This window comes from Calidris pugnax, unplaced genomic scaffold (assembly GCF_001431845.1).
Source record: "Calidris pugnax isolate Ruff unplaced genomic scaffold, ASM143184v1 scaffold44, whole genome shotgun sequence".
Taxonomy (NCBI): Eukaryota; Metazoa; Chordata; class Aves; order Charadriiformes; family Scolopacidae; genus Calidris; species Calidris pugnax.
In genome coordinates this window covers 19,649,575-19,664,635 of record NW_015094506.1, presented here as the reverse complement: position 1 = coordinate 19,664,635, position 15,061 = coordinate 19,649,575, and the positions used below count along the sequence as shown (strand labels likewise).

At 37.9% G+C, this 15,061-nt stretch overlaps 1 protein-coding gene across 1 annotated transcript in view; it reads left to right on the top strand.

Moving 5' to 3' along the window:
- Positions 1–15,061, top strand: part of TRHDE (thyrotropin-releasing hormone degrading enzyme) — a 229,830-nt gene that overhangs the window by 87,350 nt on the left and 127,419 nt on the right. Inside the window, exon 7 of the mRNA XM_014963319.1 lies at positions 8,379–8,516. Within this exon, the coding sequence (XP_014818805.1) occupies positions 8,379–8,516 (138 nt within the window). The remainder of the gene's footprint in view (positions 1–8,378; positions 8,517–15,061) is intronic.

Below are 15,061 nucleotides of genomic sequence, written 5' to 3'. Positions count from 1 at the left end.
ACAACAGAGTCATTAGACATTTGCCATGGAAATGAATTCATCATTCTTCCCCTTTCAGCCTCATGCCTTGCCTATCCCACAAATTAAGAGTTTTTTGAAATTCTTATTCCGAAGTGTCTCAAATTCTTACTCTTAAATCTCACTCTTCAAAGTCTTGTTTCTGTGTTGTCATGATAGTTTTAAAAAGGAAGCTGGCTCTTCACACTGTCCCTCCCAATGATCAGAGAAATTTGCTTGATCATGTGTACTCAGAGTGGTCATCTGCATGTGAATTCTTGGCTGTTGCTATTTCATGACTTAGAAAGAGGTGAGGTTTCTGTATTAGAGACTTACCAAATAACTGTCTGGCTGTTTCTCCAGGCCATCAAAAAGCAATGGCATCTGAATGTGAGTTCTTGAGTTGTAAATTCTTACAACTGATGCAACAAGGTTATCTCACCTCTGAGGAAGGTGCCTCTGCTAGTTTGAGGATCAGAGAAAAGAGAAAATTACAGCAGAAAACTACATGCTGGTGATTTCTACTTCATAGCCTTGTCTTTCCTCATCTACCCTGCTCACCGTCCTCCTTTCAGAGCTCATTTGCAACTATATATTCCATCTTCCTCTTTCCGTGTTTCTTTCATTATTCTGAAGTCCTTTGTATGTGGCTTTGCAAAGGAAGGAATTTAACTGAGACTTACAGATCCAGGAATTTATTGACTGATCTTTTGCCTCCTTATTTTCTGGTAGAAGGAACCATCATGTTTGCCCTTGAATGTCTCTGATATTGAGGTAGGCTTTGAGGACTATGACAACAGGAATTACTGGCATGTAATTTTCCCTTTCATCCATCAAACGAGTGTCAAATACTTTAGTGGTCAGTACCCAGCTTGATGCTGAGAAAGCATTTCACACAGCCCAGCTGCCTTCTCCCTTTTCTTTATTATATAAAAGTTAGCTTTGCTGACAACTTTATTGGCTGAGTCAAGGTGTAGTACATCAGAGATAGATTTGAATCCTCGGCCTTCTCTATCCATTGAAGCTTTGGGATAAGGTCTCCCACTTTCTTGTTTGCTTACTACTTTTACAATTAAGGATGGTCGTATTTGCCAGAAATTTCCTTAGTATTAAACAATTGTGATTAAAGTATTTGGAGTAAAACTTTGTGTCTGCATGGCGGAGCATCTTTCATGTTTCTGTCACACTGTTAGATTCCACAGTCTAGATGGTCCTGACATTACAACATGCAGCTTAATATAATAATGAGATGCATATCAACATTTCTATTTTAAAAATATGTGCTGCAAGAAATTACCTGTGCCTAAAAAAGGTAATAGGAAACCATTTAACTTAACTGCATTACATCAAGTACATTGAACATCGTGCAACATGCTGCCCAAATTCTTGATAAACGATCTTAATTGCCTATCTTTCCCATTGCCTGGATTGAAATAATAAAAGTGAATATGGCCATTAGACAGGTATATCTTTAATGTGCTGTGGCTCAGATTGCCTCCTAAGGCGTTTGTCTCCACCTGTAAAGTTTTTTTAGGCATTGTTTGACTCAGAAAACCCAGAAAATCATTATAAGTTTTGAAGTAGACTTAAGACATGGGCCTTTTTGATTTATTTCATTATTATTCTGGCATTTCAGATCTGAGCTGTAGCCTGCTTGATCCTTCTGACCCAACATAAATATCATGCTGGGTCAGCATTGAGGGAAATTCAGCCTCTCGTTTTTTATAACTACTTTCATCTCTTCTTTTTTGGTTAAAGGCTTCCCATGCTGGTATAAAGTAAGCCTTTAATTAATACCACATGGAGTGTTTTTCCCCCAGTAACTACTCAGTGAAGTCAGTCCTTGTATGATTTTCTGTTTTAACTCAACTATGGGGGAAGCTTTCAATGTAAAATTAACTAGAATCTCATGTGTAATTGACTTTGGCAGGAAAAAAGAGATATGTAAAGGTAAGCTCCAAGATCTTCTGGTTGCTAATTACTAGTCCTTTTTAAGTATACCAGTTTAGAAATCTTTATACTAAATTTAGCTTATAACTAAAAAAAAAACTTCCATCGCCATATGGTCTTTCTTAACAGTTTCTTTTTATATGCTCTGGCAAGGTGGACTAATATATAGAATTCTTAACTTTAGTTAGTTAACTCTTAACATTTAGAGATCAGACATAAATGACTATCAACATTTAGATGAAACATTTATTCAAGAGATTGAGTACAGGTTTGGAGAATGTCAGTATCTCTTTCTTCGTGTCATTATCTGCTCATCTTGACAGAGCAGTTAAAAAGACATTATGATGAGAGCTTTTGGGTCATGTGAGTTCAAATCTCCTGAGTTCAGGGTTTAGATGAAGCTTTGGTTTCAGAAAGAACCTTCAGTCAACTGGCTGAATTTTACATAATTTTCAATTAGTAACCACTTTGTCTTCAGTAAAAATCAGAAAGAAGCTTTATGGCAGCTCTTACCTCTAGGCAAGGACTCACTGCAGGGAAGCTCTACTGAAACAAGAATAGATGCTTCATCAGGAAGTATAGTTCCCATATAGGTATGGGAAGTTCAATGACAAAGCTATAGCTGTGTATTTGAGGGCATCCTTAACTGAAAGTCTCTGCTTTTCAAATTTTCAGCTGTCTTGAAAGTACTGTCACTGTTTTAAAACTGTGGGCAGTTACTTGGAGCACAAGCTGGTGTAATTTTTGATGCCTGCAATCTTTGGTTCCTTCAGGACTTAACTCACTGAATCTCATCATTTTGAAGTTGATGCAGAGTCTAGGCATACAAAATGCATCCAGCAAATCTCAGAGCACCTAAAAAATATTCTCATTGATGGTTATGTCTGGCAGATGTTGCTGTAAGTTGACTCAGTATACCGACCACGTCTCGAAGCCACTTCTCACTTAAGTATTATTTACTGTTTTTTGAAGTGAGGTGAATTTCCTCTACAGATTCTCCCCATGGAGTTTGAGCTCCTCCATGACAGGATAAACTTCATATTTTGTTGCCTAATGTTTTAAAATTATCTGGAGACAAATGCGTGAGGAGACAGTGAATCTTGTGTTCATCTCTTTCCTCAATGACTCTATTTCTGTGAAAGCAACGACATGCAAAGTAACAAAACACCATTTTGTAGGGGGAAACTGACTTTTTTTTTTTTAAGCTCTCATGGTCAGCATGTTTAGTTTCCTTTTGTGATGCTCCCTTTTTTGTACCATGTCCTCTCATTCTATAGGCCTGCATTTGGCATAATGAATCTGGTGCACAACCAAATCAAAGGTATTCCTGAAAAATAGAGTGGTGAGAGGAAACAGCAGTTGAAATAACCGGTGAAATTGCACAAAGACTCCAAATCAACTACCCATCTGCTTGGTGACTTAAGCAGGTGGTCATGAATATCTGGTTTGGCACTTCATTGAAAAGAAAATAAATACCCATTTCTCTTTCCTATTCCTCAAAGCTATTGGTCTTCCTTAACTACAAACTCCTAGAACATCTACGTTGCTTTATAACAACAAAAATAGTTAGCCAGTGTGAAAATTTCTTCAGCACAGGGACAGAAATTTTGCAAGAACTTTGACTGAAAACACAGGAAAGAGGGTTATGAATGTAGACATGGAACCATGACATGTTCACAGCTGATAAATGTAGAATGTGTCCTTCAACAAACTATGCACATAACTGAAGCACACACATAGAGATATAAATAAATAAAAAAAAACATACCCAAACCAATCTGTAAGCTGCTCAAGCTATTTACAAAAAATTACTGTTGGGAAGAGAGAGAAAGAAATGTTGCTTTCATTTGCAAGTACTCAGGAGACTTTCTGTGATATGACAACGTAGTATTTATAAGCATGTAGATAGGAAGAACTTACTTTTGGCCCCCTGTGGGTCTTTTCTGGCCTTAAGGTATTTTATTGGGACTTATATTTCCTCATTTATGATATTCCTCTGGAGTTTGTTAAGCTTCACCCTGAAATATATTTTATTAAAACTGAACTTCTGGTACTGTATATGTGTAGATATGTGCTTTCAAATTTGCCCCTATTTTTTTTTCCTTAGGGTGCATTTTACCTATAAACCCAAGTATTGCATCTTGAAAATGCTTGTTTTGGCAGGCATGGGAGATCCCTTATCTCCTTTGTATTCCTAATGACTAGTAAAGCTCTATATTTTGGAGAAGATATTTCCAGCAAGTTTGTCAAGTAAATTATTTGCAGATTTGCACACCAATATTAAGCTTTATTCATGTAGATTTCTCAGTCCATAAACTGTTTGAATAGCTGTCCCAGAACAAAGGCGATGCCTTTAATATTGAGGCCTTTGATCTCTTCTGCATACTAATTATCAGTTTGGGATTTCAGTGTGCTATTCCTTTTGTTCTACTGTTGGATGTTTTCCAGTTTTTTCATTTTAATTCTTTTCCCTGGTATTCCATATTAATTTTTAGAAATTATTTTTATGTGACTAACTTTAAGTATTACATTATTGTCATGCTAACTTGTACTCTTAAATTATGCCTCAATATGATATTATAAAATCACCAGCAGCAACCCCTTTCCATGACATCATTGTTATCCTGTTATGCACAGTAAATTTTTAATGGCTCTTTAGGGTACAGTCTTTTCTGCCAAAAATGTTATTTCACACTTGCTTTCTTTCCATTTAGAGGTAGGTTAGTTGAATGGTGGGCATCCTGTTGGAGATTTATACACAAAAAGTGACCACTACCTTTCCATAAACCTTCCTTCCTAGAACAAGGTGAAAATAAACCAGAACCAGAAAGCGTTCTTGTGGCTAGCCAGTTTCTTACTCCAGTTTCTTTTTGCTATGGAATGATTTACACTACATATCCATGTTTCAAAATCTCCAGATTTTTTCCATAATGTGCAAAAATCGCTGTATGTGGAAAGTTTCTGACCCTGCTACCCATAACAGTTGTGCTGGTTTTATCCCAATTTGAATTTTCACAGTGTTTAAAGGTTGGCTAAGGAGAAGAGAACAAGAGAGAAGGAGTAAGTCTTTCAGGACAGCCTTGTAGCAAACAGAGAAGGTTTTATTGGCCAGGATTAAATGAAGTCATTCCTATGAAAAGACAAGTACTTGAATCTAGTGACTGTGAGTGTTTGGGAAATAATCTGAGAATGTAAATTTTCAAAAGGCACATTCATCTGGTAACAGCACTTGAGTCTCTGCACCTGGAAGAATGCTCAAGAGTAAGAGGGAAACCAAGAAGAAATAATTGGCAAGTCTTCTCTTCTCAACACAGGTCTGGTCTCCCAGACTTTGAGTATCCACAATTCAAGGAAGACTCTGAGGAGAAGAGATGAAGAGACAGGACTCTAAATGGGCACTAGGAAGATAAGGAGCAAGAGAAGCTTCGTGCTTGCCTCTAAAGAAGGGCACAAATTTGAGAAGCAGCACCTCTGTCCTTATTTCTGATCGAGCTTCTGCTGCTGTTACACCAACTCCTGCTCAGAGCCCTGGACCTGCACAGCATTGCACTTACATACAGCTACCAATATTTCCCAAGCAAAGCCCCAGGAGTTACCTGAAGCCCCCTCTTCCTTACAGGCAGATCACAGTCTTTGGCTTTTCTCTTGCAGTTGAACTCCCTCAGACGAGGGTCATCTTGAACTCCCTCAGACGAGGGTCATCTTGAACAATGTTTTGTCATTGTCTCATGGCTAGCTGCAAACCTGTCACCTACCTTGTTGACAGGTTGCTGGCCCCATTAAACACATTCCAAGATTGATTTTCTTTACAATTTCTGTACTTGGTGTTTCTTTACTCCTGTAGGTATCATGTTAAAACAGGTAAATTCCACCGTACTGTGCAGGGTAAAATAACTAAGGAATAGAAAGCCCCTCTTCCATCAGTATAAGCAGTTTGGTCACATGTGGTGGCCTTTTCCCCTTAGTGGGCTGATAGTACTTTAGTAGCTGAGGTAGTATTTCTTCAAGGTAATTCAGGTAGTTCTAGTTTCTGTTTTTCTGTTTCCTGTTGCCTCTTCAAGCTGCAGGTCCCTGTCAGCCAGGAAACTTCCCTTTCACTCGCTCTGTGTCTCCCTGGGGTTATATTTGACTCTCCTTCTGAAATCTGCTCTCAGAGGCTGGGTACTGATGGGAAAAGGTGGGAATGCTGTGGAAATCCTTTTAGTTCAATAAATTTAGCTTTATAGGTCAAAAGCCTTCTAAATTCTCACTAAAATGCAGGTTTACGTGTTTGGAGGCATACTAGCTATTCCAGCTGTATCCCAGTGTGAAGGTCTGTCATAATTTTTGAAAATTACAGAGGCATTTCAGCTGTGGTAACTTCAATGAGTGATCATGAATTTAAAAGGTCCTTTTCTGCCTATCAGGAGGGAACCTGAGAAACAAAGAGAGAACCAAAGTGTAGCCTGTCCTTTTTGTATCTTTTATGTTCTTCTTATAGCTTCATATTATTTTTCCTACATGCAGATTTTCTTAATTCCAGGTTACATATTTAAAGTATTAATTAGTGATTAACAAGGGTCCTTTTAATGAGTTCATTCCAAACAGTGACAATCCACTCCCACAACTCTTTGTCAGTTGTGATATCCAAACTTGAATTTGGAGACGGGTCTGTACCTGTGTGTGTTCGTACCTGTATGTGTTAGGTATCCTACTTTGGATGAAATTGGTGCTCTGCTACTGACTAATAGAGAGTGCGAGTGAGGTGTAACAAAAGCATCTACAATCCTTTACACCTCAGCACTTTTCCCCTGGGTAGGACTATCATAATAATTGTTTCCCTACAGTTTTGTTGTTTTTTTTTTTCCCTATTAAAAAAAAGGCAGTAACTAACTGCGTATGCTTGAGAAAATTTGGAAATGAACAATAATATGAACAAGATATTACTTTTCCCTTCACAAACCTTACCTCATGCAGCCAGCTGAGAACACTAAGAGTGTGTTGGGTAATTGGCTTTCCTGCATCCCGTGTTTTTAATTGCCTGAATATACAATCAGCTCAAGGTACATTTCTTGTGCTCTAATGAATTTTAACGTAAAGGTTTATTTCCAGATGGATCAGCGCTGGAGCAGCTTTTCAGCTGCCTTATAAATATAATTTAAATTAACACATTGATACCAAAACCTTGCCACCCAAGAAATTAAATATGGAATTTATTATGTAATTGTGTGGTTATTTTATCTGTGGACATTGAGATGGTTTTTGAAAAAAATGCATCATTCGCTACAGTTTCTTTATTTTATGGCACTAGTTTGACATTAATTCAGGAACTGTTGTAATTTAGATAAAGTTCGAGACATGTCATTTCAGGGTGAAAAAACACTTATTTAAACCTTCCATAATTTTTAATTCACTCTTTGCATTTATTTGTGACTTGAAAAAAACAGGTAAATGAAGCTCTTCTTTCCTGACACAGTCTTTTGTATCAGAGACTTCTATATGAATGCAATATGAGGAGTTTTTAAGGCATGTCATTTCTCAGCTGAAAAGGTCCCATCTAGTTGCACTGCAAAAGTGAGTGCAGCACAGTTCATAGAGCGTACATGCACATTTAATTAATGTTGCTGCCAGAGTAAATATGCAGCAGTTTTGCAATCCAGGTTTCTATAAGGTATAGAAACAAATTAGTAGGTTGGATGTTGTTTGGGTTTGCACCTGCCTGTGATGTAGCTGTGACTTTGACAGTGTCATTTAACTTCTATATGCGGCTATTGTCCTACTTGTAAAGAAATTGTAAAGAAATTGGTTTCCTTTGGATGGAAGTTACAAAGTTTGTAGAGCGTGCAAGCTCTTGAGGAGAAAGGATTTCTACACCAGAGTTATGAAAATGCAGGCATCTGCTGTGGGCTCTGTTCATTGTCCTGTGCTATGTCAACCACCAGTGTGAACTTGGCACTAAGAGCCAAATGACTAAAACCTCACTAAATAATAATTATTGTAATAATTGTATTTACCCATCTCAGTCAAAAGTTTTTGTACATATGTATGCAATGAGCCCTATGATTTGTAGCATCCATATATTTTTGTGATTGAAGACTATGCCATTTTGCCTCTCTTTCCACTCCTTGAAACTGTGGGTGAATAGTTATAATCAGAATTTCCATCTGCACCTACAGATACTGTTTCAATTCATTTTCTAGTCTTTAATTTCAGTCAGGTTTCATTGCAGAAAAGGATCTCAAGTCAGAGGGATCCCTGATGCTAAAAGCAGTTCCTGTCTATTCCATATACCTATTCAAGATTATAGGAGGTCATGGTGGCTTACATTCAGATCAGAAGGTCGGATTTTAGTCAACTGTCATATAGAGGCTGCCTCTGATAACTGTGCATAATTTCTGCATTATTGTAAATGTGTATTTGTCTGTGATATTACCACATATGCTGTATTTCAGGAAAAACAGAGATTTCTGACAGATGTCCTACATGAAGTGATGTTACTGGATGGTTTGGCCAGTTCACATCCAGTGTCCCAGGAGGTGCAGCAGGCCACAGACATCGACAGGGTGTTTGACTGGATCGCCTATAAAAAGGTGAGGCTAATTAAACTTATTTGTATATGTAGGTATGTCAGTAGCTATTAGAAGATCATGTTCCATCTGTAAAACAAATGTCATTGGAAAAAAACCACACCAGAGTGGTTACTAGTTGTGAAACTTTAATTTGTGTGGAATATATTTGGAATATATTACGGTGATTTTAGCCGATTACATTCAGCACATCCAGTGTTATTAAATGTTATAAATAAACTTGGGAGGCTGTTAGGATTCAGCAAGATAATCTGGGTTTTTTTTTTATTATCACTTATTTTGTGGCACTATCTGGATTATATTAGATGCTTTGAAAAGGAGAAAGATGTGTAGTCTTTGTCCTATTGATACTCTCCAGAAAACTTGTCAACTACTAAAGTTAAATGTAATTTTTTTCCATTTTTTCTATGCATGTTAATTTTTGTATGAGCTAGTGAAAACTCTGAAGTTGTTGCTGAACAGTGAGAGTGGAGGGACTACCTTGTGGGGTTGTGAAGGAACATATATTAAATTCAGAGAACTTCAAATTATGTTTCAGTAATAGAAAGCTTTTTGGTAAGCTTTGGAGCTGCTGTGTAGAAATAAGAGGGCAGCACACTTCCACATTCTCCATTGTATGACTGGGCTTGCTGTTAGCGTATGACCCAAAAGCTGGTGGTTACCATCATACCACATGATGATTCTCTGCTGCATGGTGTGACGTTTAATATCGTGCCTTAATTTCATGACCGCGCTTGATGTGTGATGCAGAGGCTGCTGCCTGCAGCCTTCTGCTATGAAGGCTGTACTGAATCTCTCTGCTGGTGATTCAGGAATAACTGTCTTTTGACTATCACCTTTGTATTTGATAATCTTTTCTTCTTCATCATTAGCTGCCTAACATCAGGCTGTAACCAGACAGCAGCAGCATAACACTGACTTGCCTACTGAGCCTCCAGTTTATCCAGTGCTTGTTCTGGGCTAAAAAAAGAGGTGTACCCACTCTTAGAGTCATCAGTTATTCCCGTTTGGCAATAACTTCAACTTGATCCTCTTCCATGAAAGGATCATATGCTTTTAAGGATGAGCAAATGAGAGTGTGTGTGTGTGTACATCCACGTAATAGGTACAGGATGTAATATGCAAACACAGAATACTTCAGAAAATATTGTAAAATGCTGGAGTTGCTCAAGAGCACAAGTAACATTTTCAAAAATCCCTCGGTCAATTAAGCTATAATAGCCAGCAGCTTTTAGTATACTGAAGTATTCTCATTGTTTAAATGTTTCAATCATATGTTTATTGGTGATAGCTGAACCTCAGTAGGTTCAGATGCTTATCTTCATATTTCAAGCTAATTATTTTTTCTAATTAATATGATAATAGTAATATCACACAGTAAACTGTAATACTTGACACTTATATTTTCATCTTATGAACACTTTGCAAGCATTAAGTAATTTTCATTTACATTGAAATGACAAATAGGACAGTAGCCCACATCTGTATACTGTTTGCTGTTTTATGTGAGCTAATAGGATCACTTTGTTTTCTGTGCAGATTAGAGTACAATCTCTATCTTGTATCTCTCCTTTTAAAAGTTCCTTTTTTATTATAACAGTGGCCATACCCAGTGAACATGGCAGCCTCTCCACTCAGCATGGCCAACTCTCCTGAGCCCTAGGTGACACTGAATGTGTGCATATCAGGGCCCCATCTTGTAAATTTTGAACCCAGTTACCAGATCTAGCAAACGACCTTGAGGAGTAGCAATGGAAGAATTTGCTTACACACTTTCATAGGTGAAGAGATTAAGACATCTACTCTTTCCCCCATGGAATTTTTGTTTTCTTGTCTGATAATGTCTGTCTGCTGTTCTGTGTAACCATTCATCCTTTTGGTTTAGACACAAGCAATATCTAATAGGAGGAAACTTTCCTGACTGACTTCATAGATGCTCTTTTTACTGTTTTTGTATCTTCCTCCAAGCACCTGACACTGTTTCCTTCTGAGGATAAATTAGAGCAAATTTAACATGTTGTAGATCTTAAAGGTTCATTCCTATGTAACCTTGTATGCGTGCATGCATGGCTTACACTTAAAATCAACTAGGGAAAGAAGCCCTTTTATTAGATAGATAGCTAGAACATTTGCCTATCCTTCTAGCTCGTTAGTGTCTGCCAATACAAATACTGTGATGAATGGTATGTCAATAAAATCCAAACAGTAAAATTATACTGAAGGGTTTTACCTGGTCAGGTATGTGCTTAAATATTTTCAGGTGCCTCAAAGCCCTCCTCACACAGTGAGCCCTGTTGGAGGGATACTGCTGCTGGTGTTTCTGGGCTGACTTTTTTCATTGTTTACTGACTTATTTTTTAAATTGCTGTCAAGTATTAAGTTCTGGGGAATTTTTTCTGTTGACTCTAGTAAACTTTGCATCAGCAACATCAGTGAGGGCATTTCTAATGCCTTAAATAATCCGTTCATTTTCAAATAGTTTAGCACTACACGCAGTATCTTTTTCCTACATTTTGGAATGGATTTTTTTTTTCCCTTCTCTTTTAATTTTGTTTTTTTTTATCCACCTTGTGCTCCCTGGGACCTTGCATTGTCCACGTGATCTCTTTTCTCTCTTCACAATTTTCTGCACAATACTGAAACTATGAAACTTTCTCCCATCTCATTTTGCTCAGTGAAGTGAGAGTCATAGAATGTCGTTGTCTATTCATTGTCTGTGCTGTCATTGGGATGGCATAAATCAATTAGTCACCGTTGAAGTGCCCATCCCTGCTAGACACTCAGCTGTGATTTTAAGGATATGCCACTTTCTATACACTTTAGAGGTGACCATTGAAACTGTGCTATTTAAATGCCTTAGAGCTGAATCTATTTTTCATTTCCACTTTCTTGTCCTTGGTGATTGCATATGTTAAGAAATCTCATGACATAAAGCCCTGAAGAGTGGTATTCAGGTAATCCCACAAGCAGAACGAAACAGGCATTACAACCCTGCTGCACACAATGTTTTTCCACTTAAGTTATTGAGGGTAATATTTTGCCTCTTTCGAAAGCATCATACTAGTCATTCTTCAGATAGGAGCATGTCATCCTCCGCTAGGGCCACAAATATGTAGAAAATTGAGAAGTCGTGATAGTTCATTAATAAACAATACTGGCAGATGATTCAAGGCTCTCGAGTTACATCAGAGAGCGGATATGTCTTCCTAGTGCAGCTGGAAGTGAGATAGTGTCCTCCCACGATGACGGGAAAAGTGGTTATATCCCAAGTGCAGTAGGAAATATAGCCTGTTGAACACAGGAGTGGATCTGAGAATTGTTAAATCAAAGCAAAAAGCGTGACAGCCTTTCCACACCAGAAATAACTGACAGCAGGAATCATAGCCCTGGAGAGCTGCATCAACAGAGGAGGAGAGAGTGCAGCAAGAATCATTTAAGAAGCAACAATCAGCAAGGAAAAGCTGGCTGTAATAAAATGGAGACAAGACAGCTGCATCTCAAAGGGAGCAGCCGGACCCGGAACAGCGTGAGGGAGAGAGATCCCAGACAGAACTAAAGGAGTCATAGCCCTAGATGAGTAGTCACAGCCAGATAAGAGAAAGGATGAAAGGGCACCAAGGACACTGCAGAGCCAGATAATATCTGAAGTTGTTTCCATCAGCCTGCTGCATGCTTTGTAGTGTGCTGGTTGAAGACTCTGACAGCAATCAGAGCAGGCAAGACCAGTATGATGGAACTGTAACTATAAAAGTACCCCCAGTAGAATATGTCTTAGCAAGTGACAAACAATAATCAAAACAAGGAAGAAGATGACTGGAATAGGGAAGAATATTCCTTTTTTTTTTCCTCCCTGTAAGCAAAATTAACATCAGCAGTGAGATCAGTTACTGGGCTGGCTTTGTAATGCAAACAATTCATTATTTCCTAAACTTTTATATGTATAATTTCCTTTTCCTTCTTAACTTGTGGCTTCTTTAAAAATCCTTCATTCCTGCTTTCTTTTCCCGAGTGTGGGAAGTAAGATGTATCTCTAATAGTAATAAAGAGGGACCATGCTCCCTGCCTCCCCTCAAAGGCAATGTTCTGCGATAGGAAATCTGTTCAACTAGAAATTTGCACAAATCAAAATGCTCAGCTTCCCTGTATATTGCAATAAAAGTTCTGGCAAAGGAGAATTTAAGACATTGAAAGCAGTGGCTTGCTCATCCTTTTGAGTGTAATTCTCTGTAAAACATTACAGCATAACACGTTCTGCAAGAATGTGGAAGAACAGGAGGGCTAACTGTTCTTCTGGAAAGGCTCTCTGAAAACTTTGTGCTTTTTACTTCTGTTTCCCGGGTACTGGGAAGGATATTGGCACTGTAGTAACAAAATAGAACAAGCAAAAATCCCAACCCAAACCATCTATTCTTCCCTGTAAAACCAGAATTAGTATCAGGGTGAAATCCACTCAGTTCATGAGTGCAATGAAATTGTGACAACGTGTATCTATGAAATGACCACAGAAAAGTGAGAGCAGCTCATTAACAGTGAAAGAAATACTACATAAATACTTACAAATAGTAAAGTATAGTAAATGAGGTTTTATTTTTAATTATTCACATAACTAAATCAGTAACACAAGATGGTATCCAGCTAGTTAAAAGTCTTACAATACAATCCAGGTGGCTTTGCAACCCATTCCTTTATTGCAGTGTAAAGGGAGAGCTTTTTGTTCTCCCTGACTAATTTAGCCATGAAGTCATCTGTGAATGCCATTAAGTCCTGGGTGTGCGTTTGCGTGATGCTGGTTTCTGTTCCATGACCTGTGAGTGCAGCAGGTCAGTGCCCAGATTGCAGAAGGTGCTTTCAGGAGCCATTTGTTCGTAATGCGTTATACCAGAGGAAGTATCTTGTAATGAAAATAATTCCTTTCTGTTTAGATTAAAAGGTGGTAGGTCATTACTGCTTCCAGTATGAAAGCCATGAAAACTCAGAGTCAGTGAAACCTTTAGGTTCAAGTTCAGGGCAGCCCCAACAGTGCCTGAAAAAGTACGCAGGCTGTCCCCACTCCAGCTGGTGGATGCTAGTGCATAAAACCAGGCAGGTGCTTCTGGATACTTAAAATACCTCTCTGAAGGCATCTGAACACCTTCCTGACTCAAAACAAATTCTCATTAACCTTTTACGCTGTTTAGTGTATGTTAAGATAGTATTTTCTGAAGAAGAAACATAGAAACCACTGTGTTGTGTATAAACAGCTATACATCGTCTACTTCAGGAGCATTACGTTCCTCACGCTGGGGACAGCTGTAGATGGGTTTGATTGGAAATAATAAAAATGGAGCACAACTGTTAATAAAACAATTTTATTTTAAAGAAGAGGTCATTAGACTGGATTGTTTAGTCATGGTAGAGCAATTGGGAAGATGCAACCTGTTGTGGTACAAAACTGTCTTCTGCCTGTTCCTTGTTGAAAGGCAGCAGCAAACAGCAGCTCCCAAGGGCTGGAGGAGGTGATCCAAGCAGAAATGGCAACAGTGGGTCAAGACACTGTGTCCTGCCATCTTTTCTCATGCGTCTTTCCCTGACAGGGAGTAGAAGGAACAGAATAGTGCATCTGTGTCTCAGATGTTTCCATGGCTTAAAATAAAGTGTTGATAAAGATGAGTGTATGTGGAGGTGCCCACCTATCCACCAGAGTTCCTGGCTTTTCTGCTTCTTCGGCTCTACTTTGTGATGGTCATTTTCAGCAAAGGGCAAAGCAGAAAATATCTTTATAAGCCTTTACAGCTAGTTTGTGTTTTTTCCTGAAGGAGTACGAAAAACAATGATGCCCAAGTAAAGACAAGGGATGACTTTTGCTGACACACATCCTAGTTCAGATCAGTAAAACAAGAGCAACGATTGCAGATGTTAAAGTAACTTGGAAAAAAATTGTAAGGATTAGAAATAGAAAATAAACTGGAAGGAATGAAATAGAGTTAAAGGAAAAAAACTTGACATAAAAATATGACGGATATTTTGATCAAAATATGATCCTGCAGGATCTCTATAGAGGAAAGAACTCTCTGGAACAACCTCTGCCACCCTTGTTGTTGTTTTTGTTGTTTTTTAAAGGTATATTTTGAGTCCTGGATAATTTCTGAAGCTTAGAAGACATATTAAAAGAGAGAAAGTAGTATGGCATGTTTAATTATAGTTAATTACAAATCAGTTTTAGGCAAATGGATTGAGATTCTTAAGTGGTATTTAGTGAACTAAAAAAAAATAAAGGAATATTAATTTTCATGCTTCATGGAAACAAACTTGGTCAAACAGGCCTGATTTCAATCTTTGATGAGATTAAATGTGTGGTTGGTGAAGATAAATTATGTTGAGACACAGATTATTAAAATCTTTGTTTTATTATGGCATAATACTCTAGTTAAAAAAAAAACAAAACAGTGCTGTACCTTATCACTACAGAACACATTGGCTGGATTAATAGATAACTATCACATCATACTGATACCCAAGGTAGTCATCAATGGAGAATCATCACAAATTTTGAGTTTTATTTTACTTAG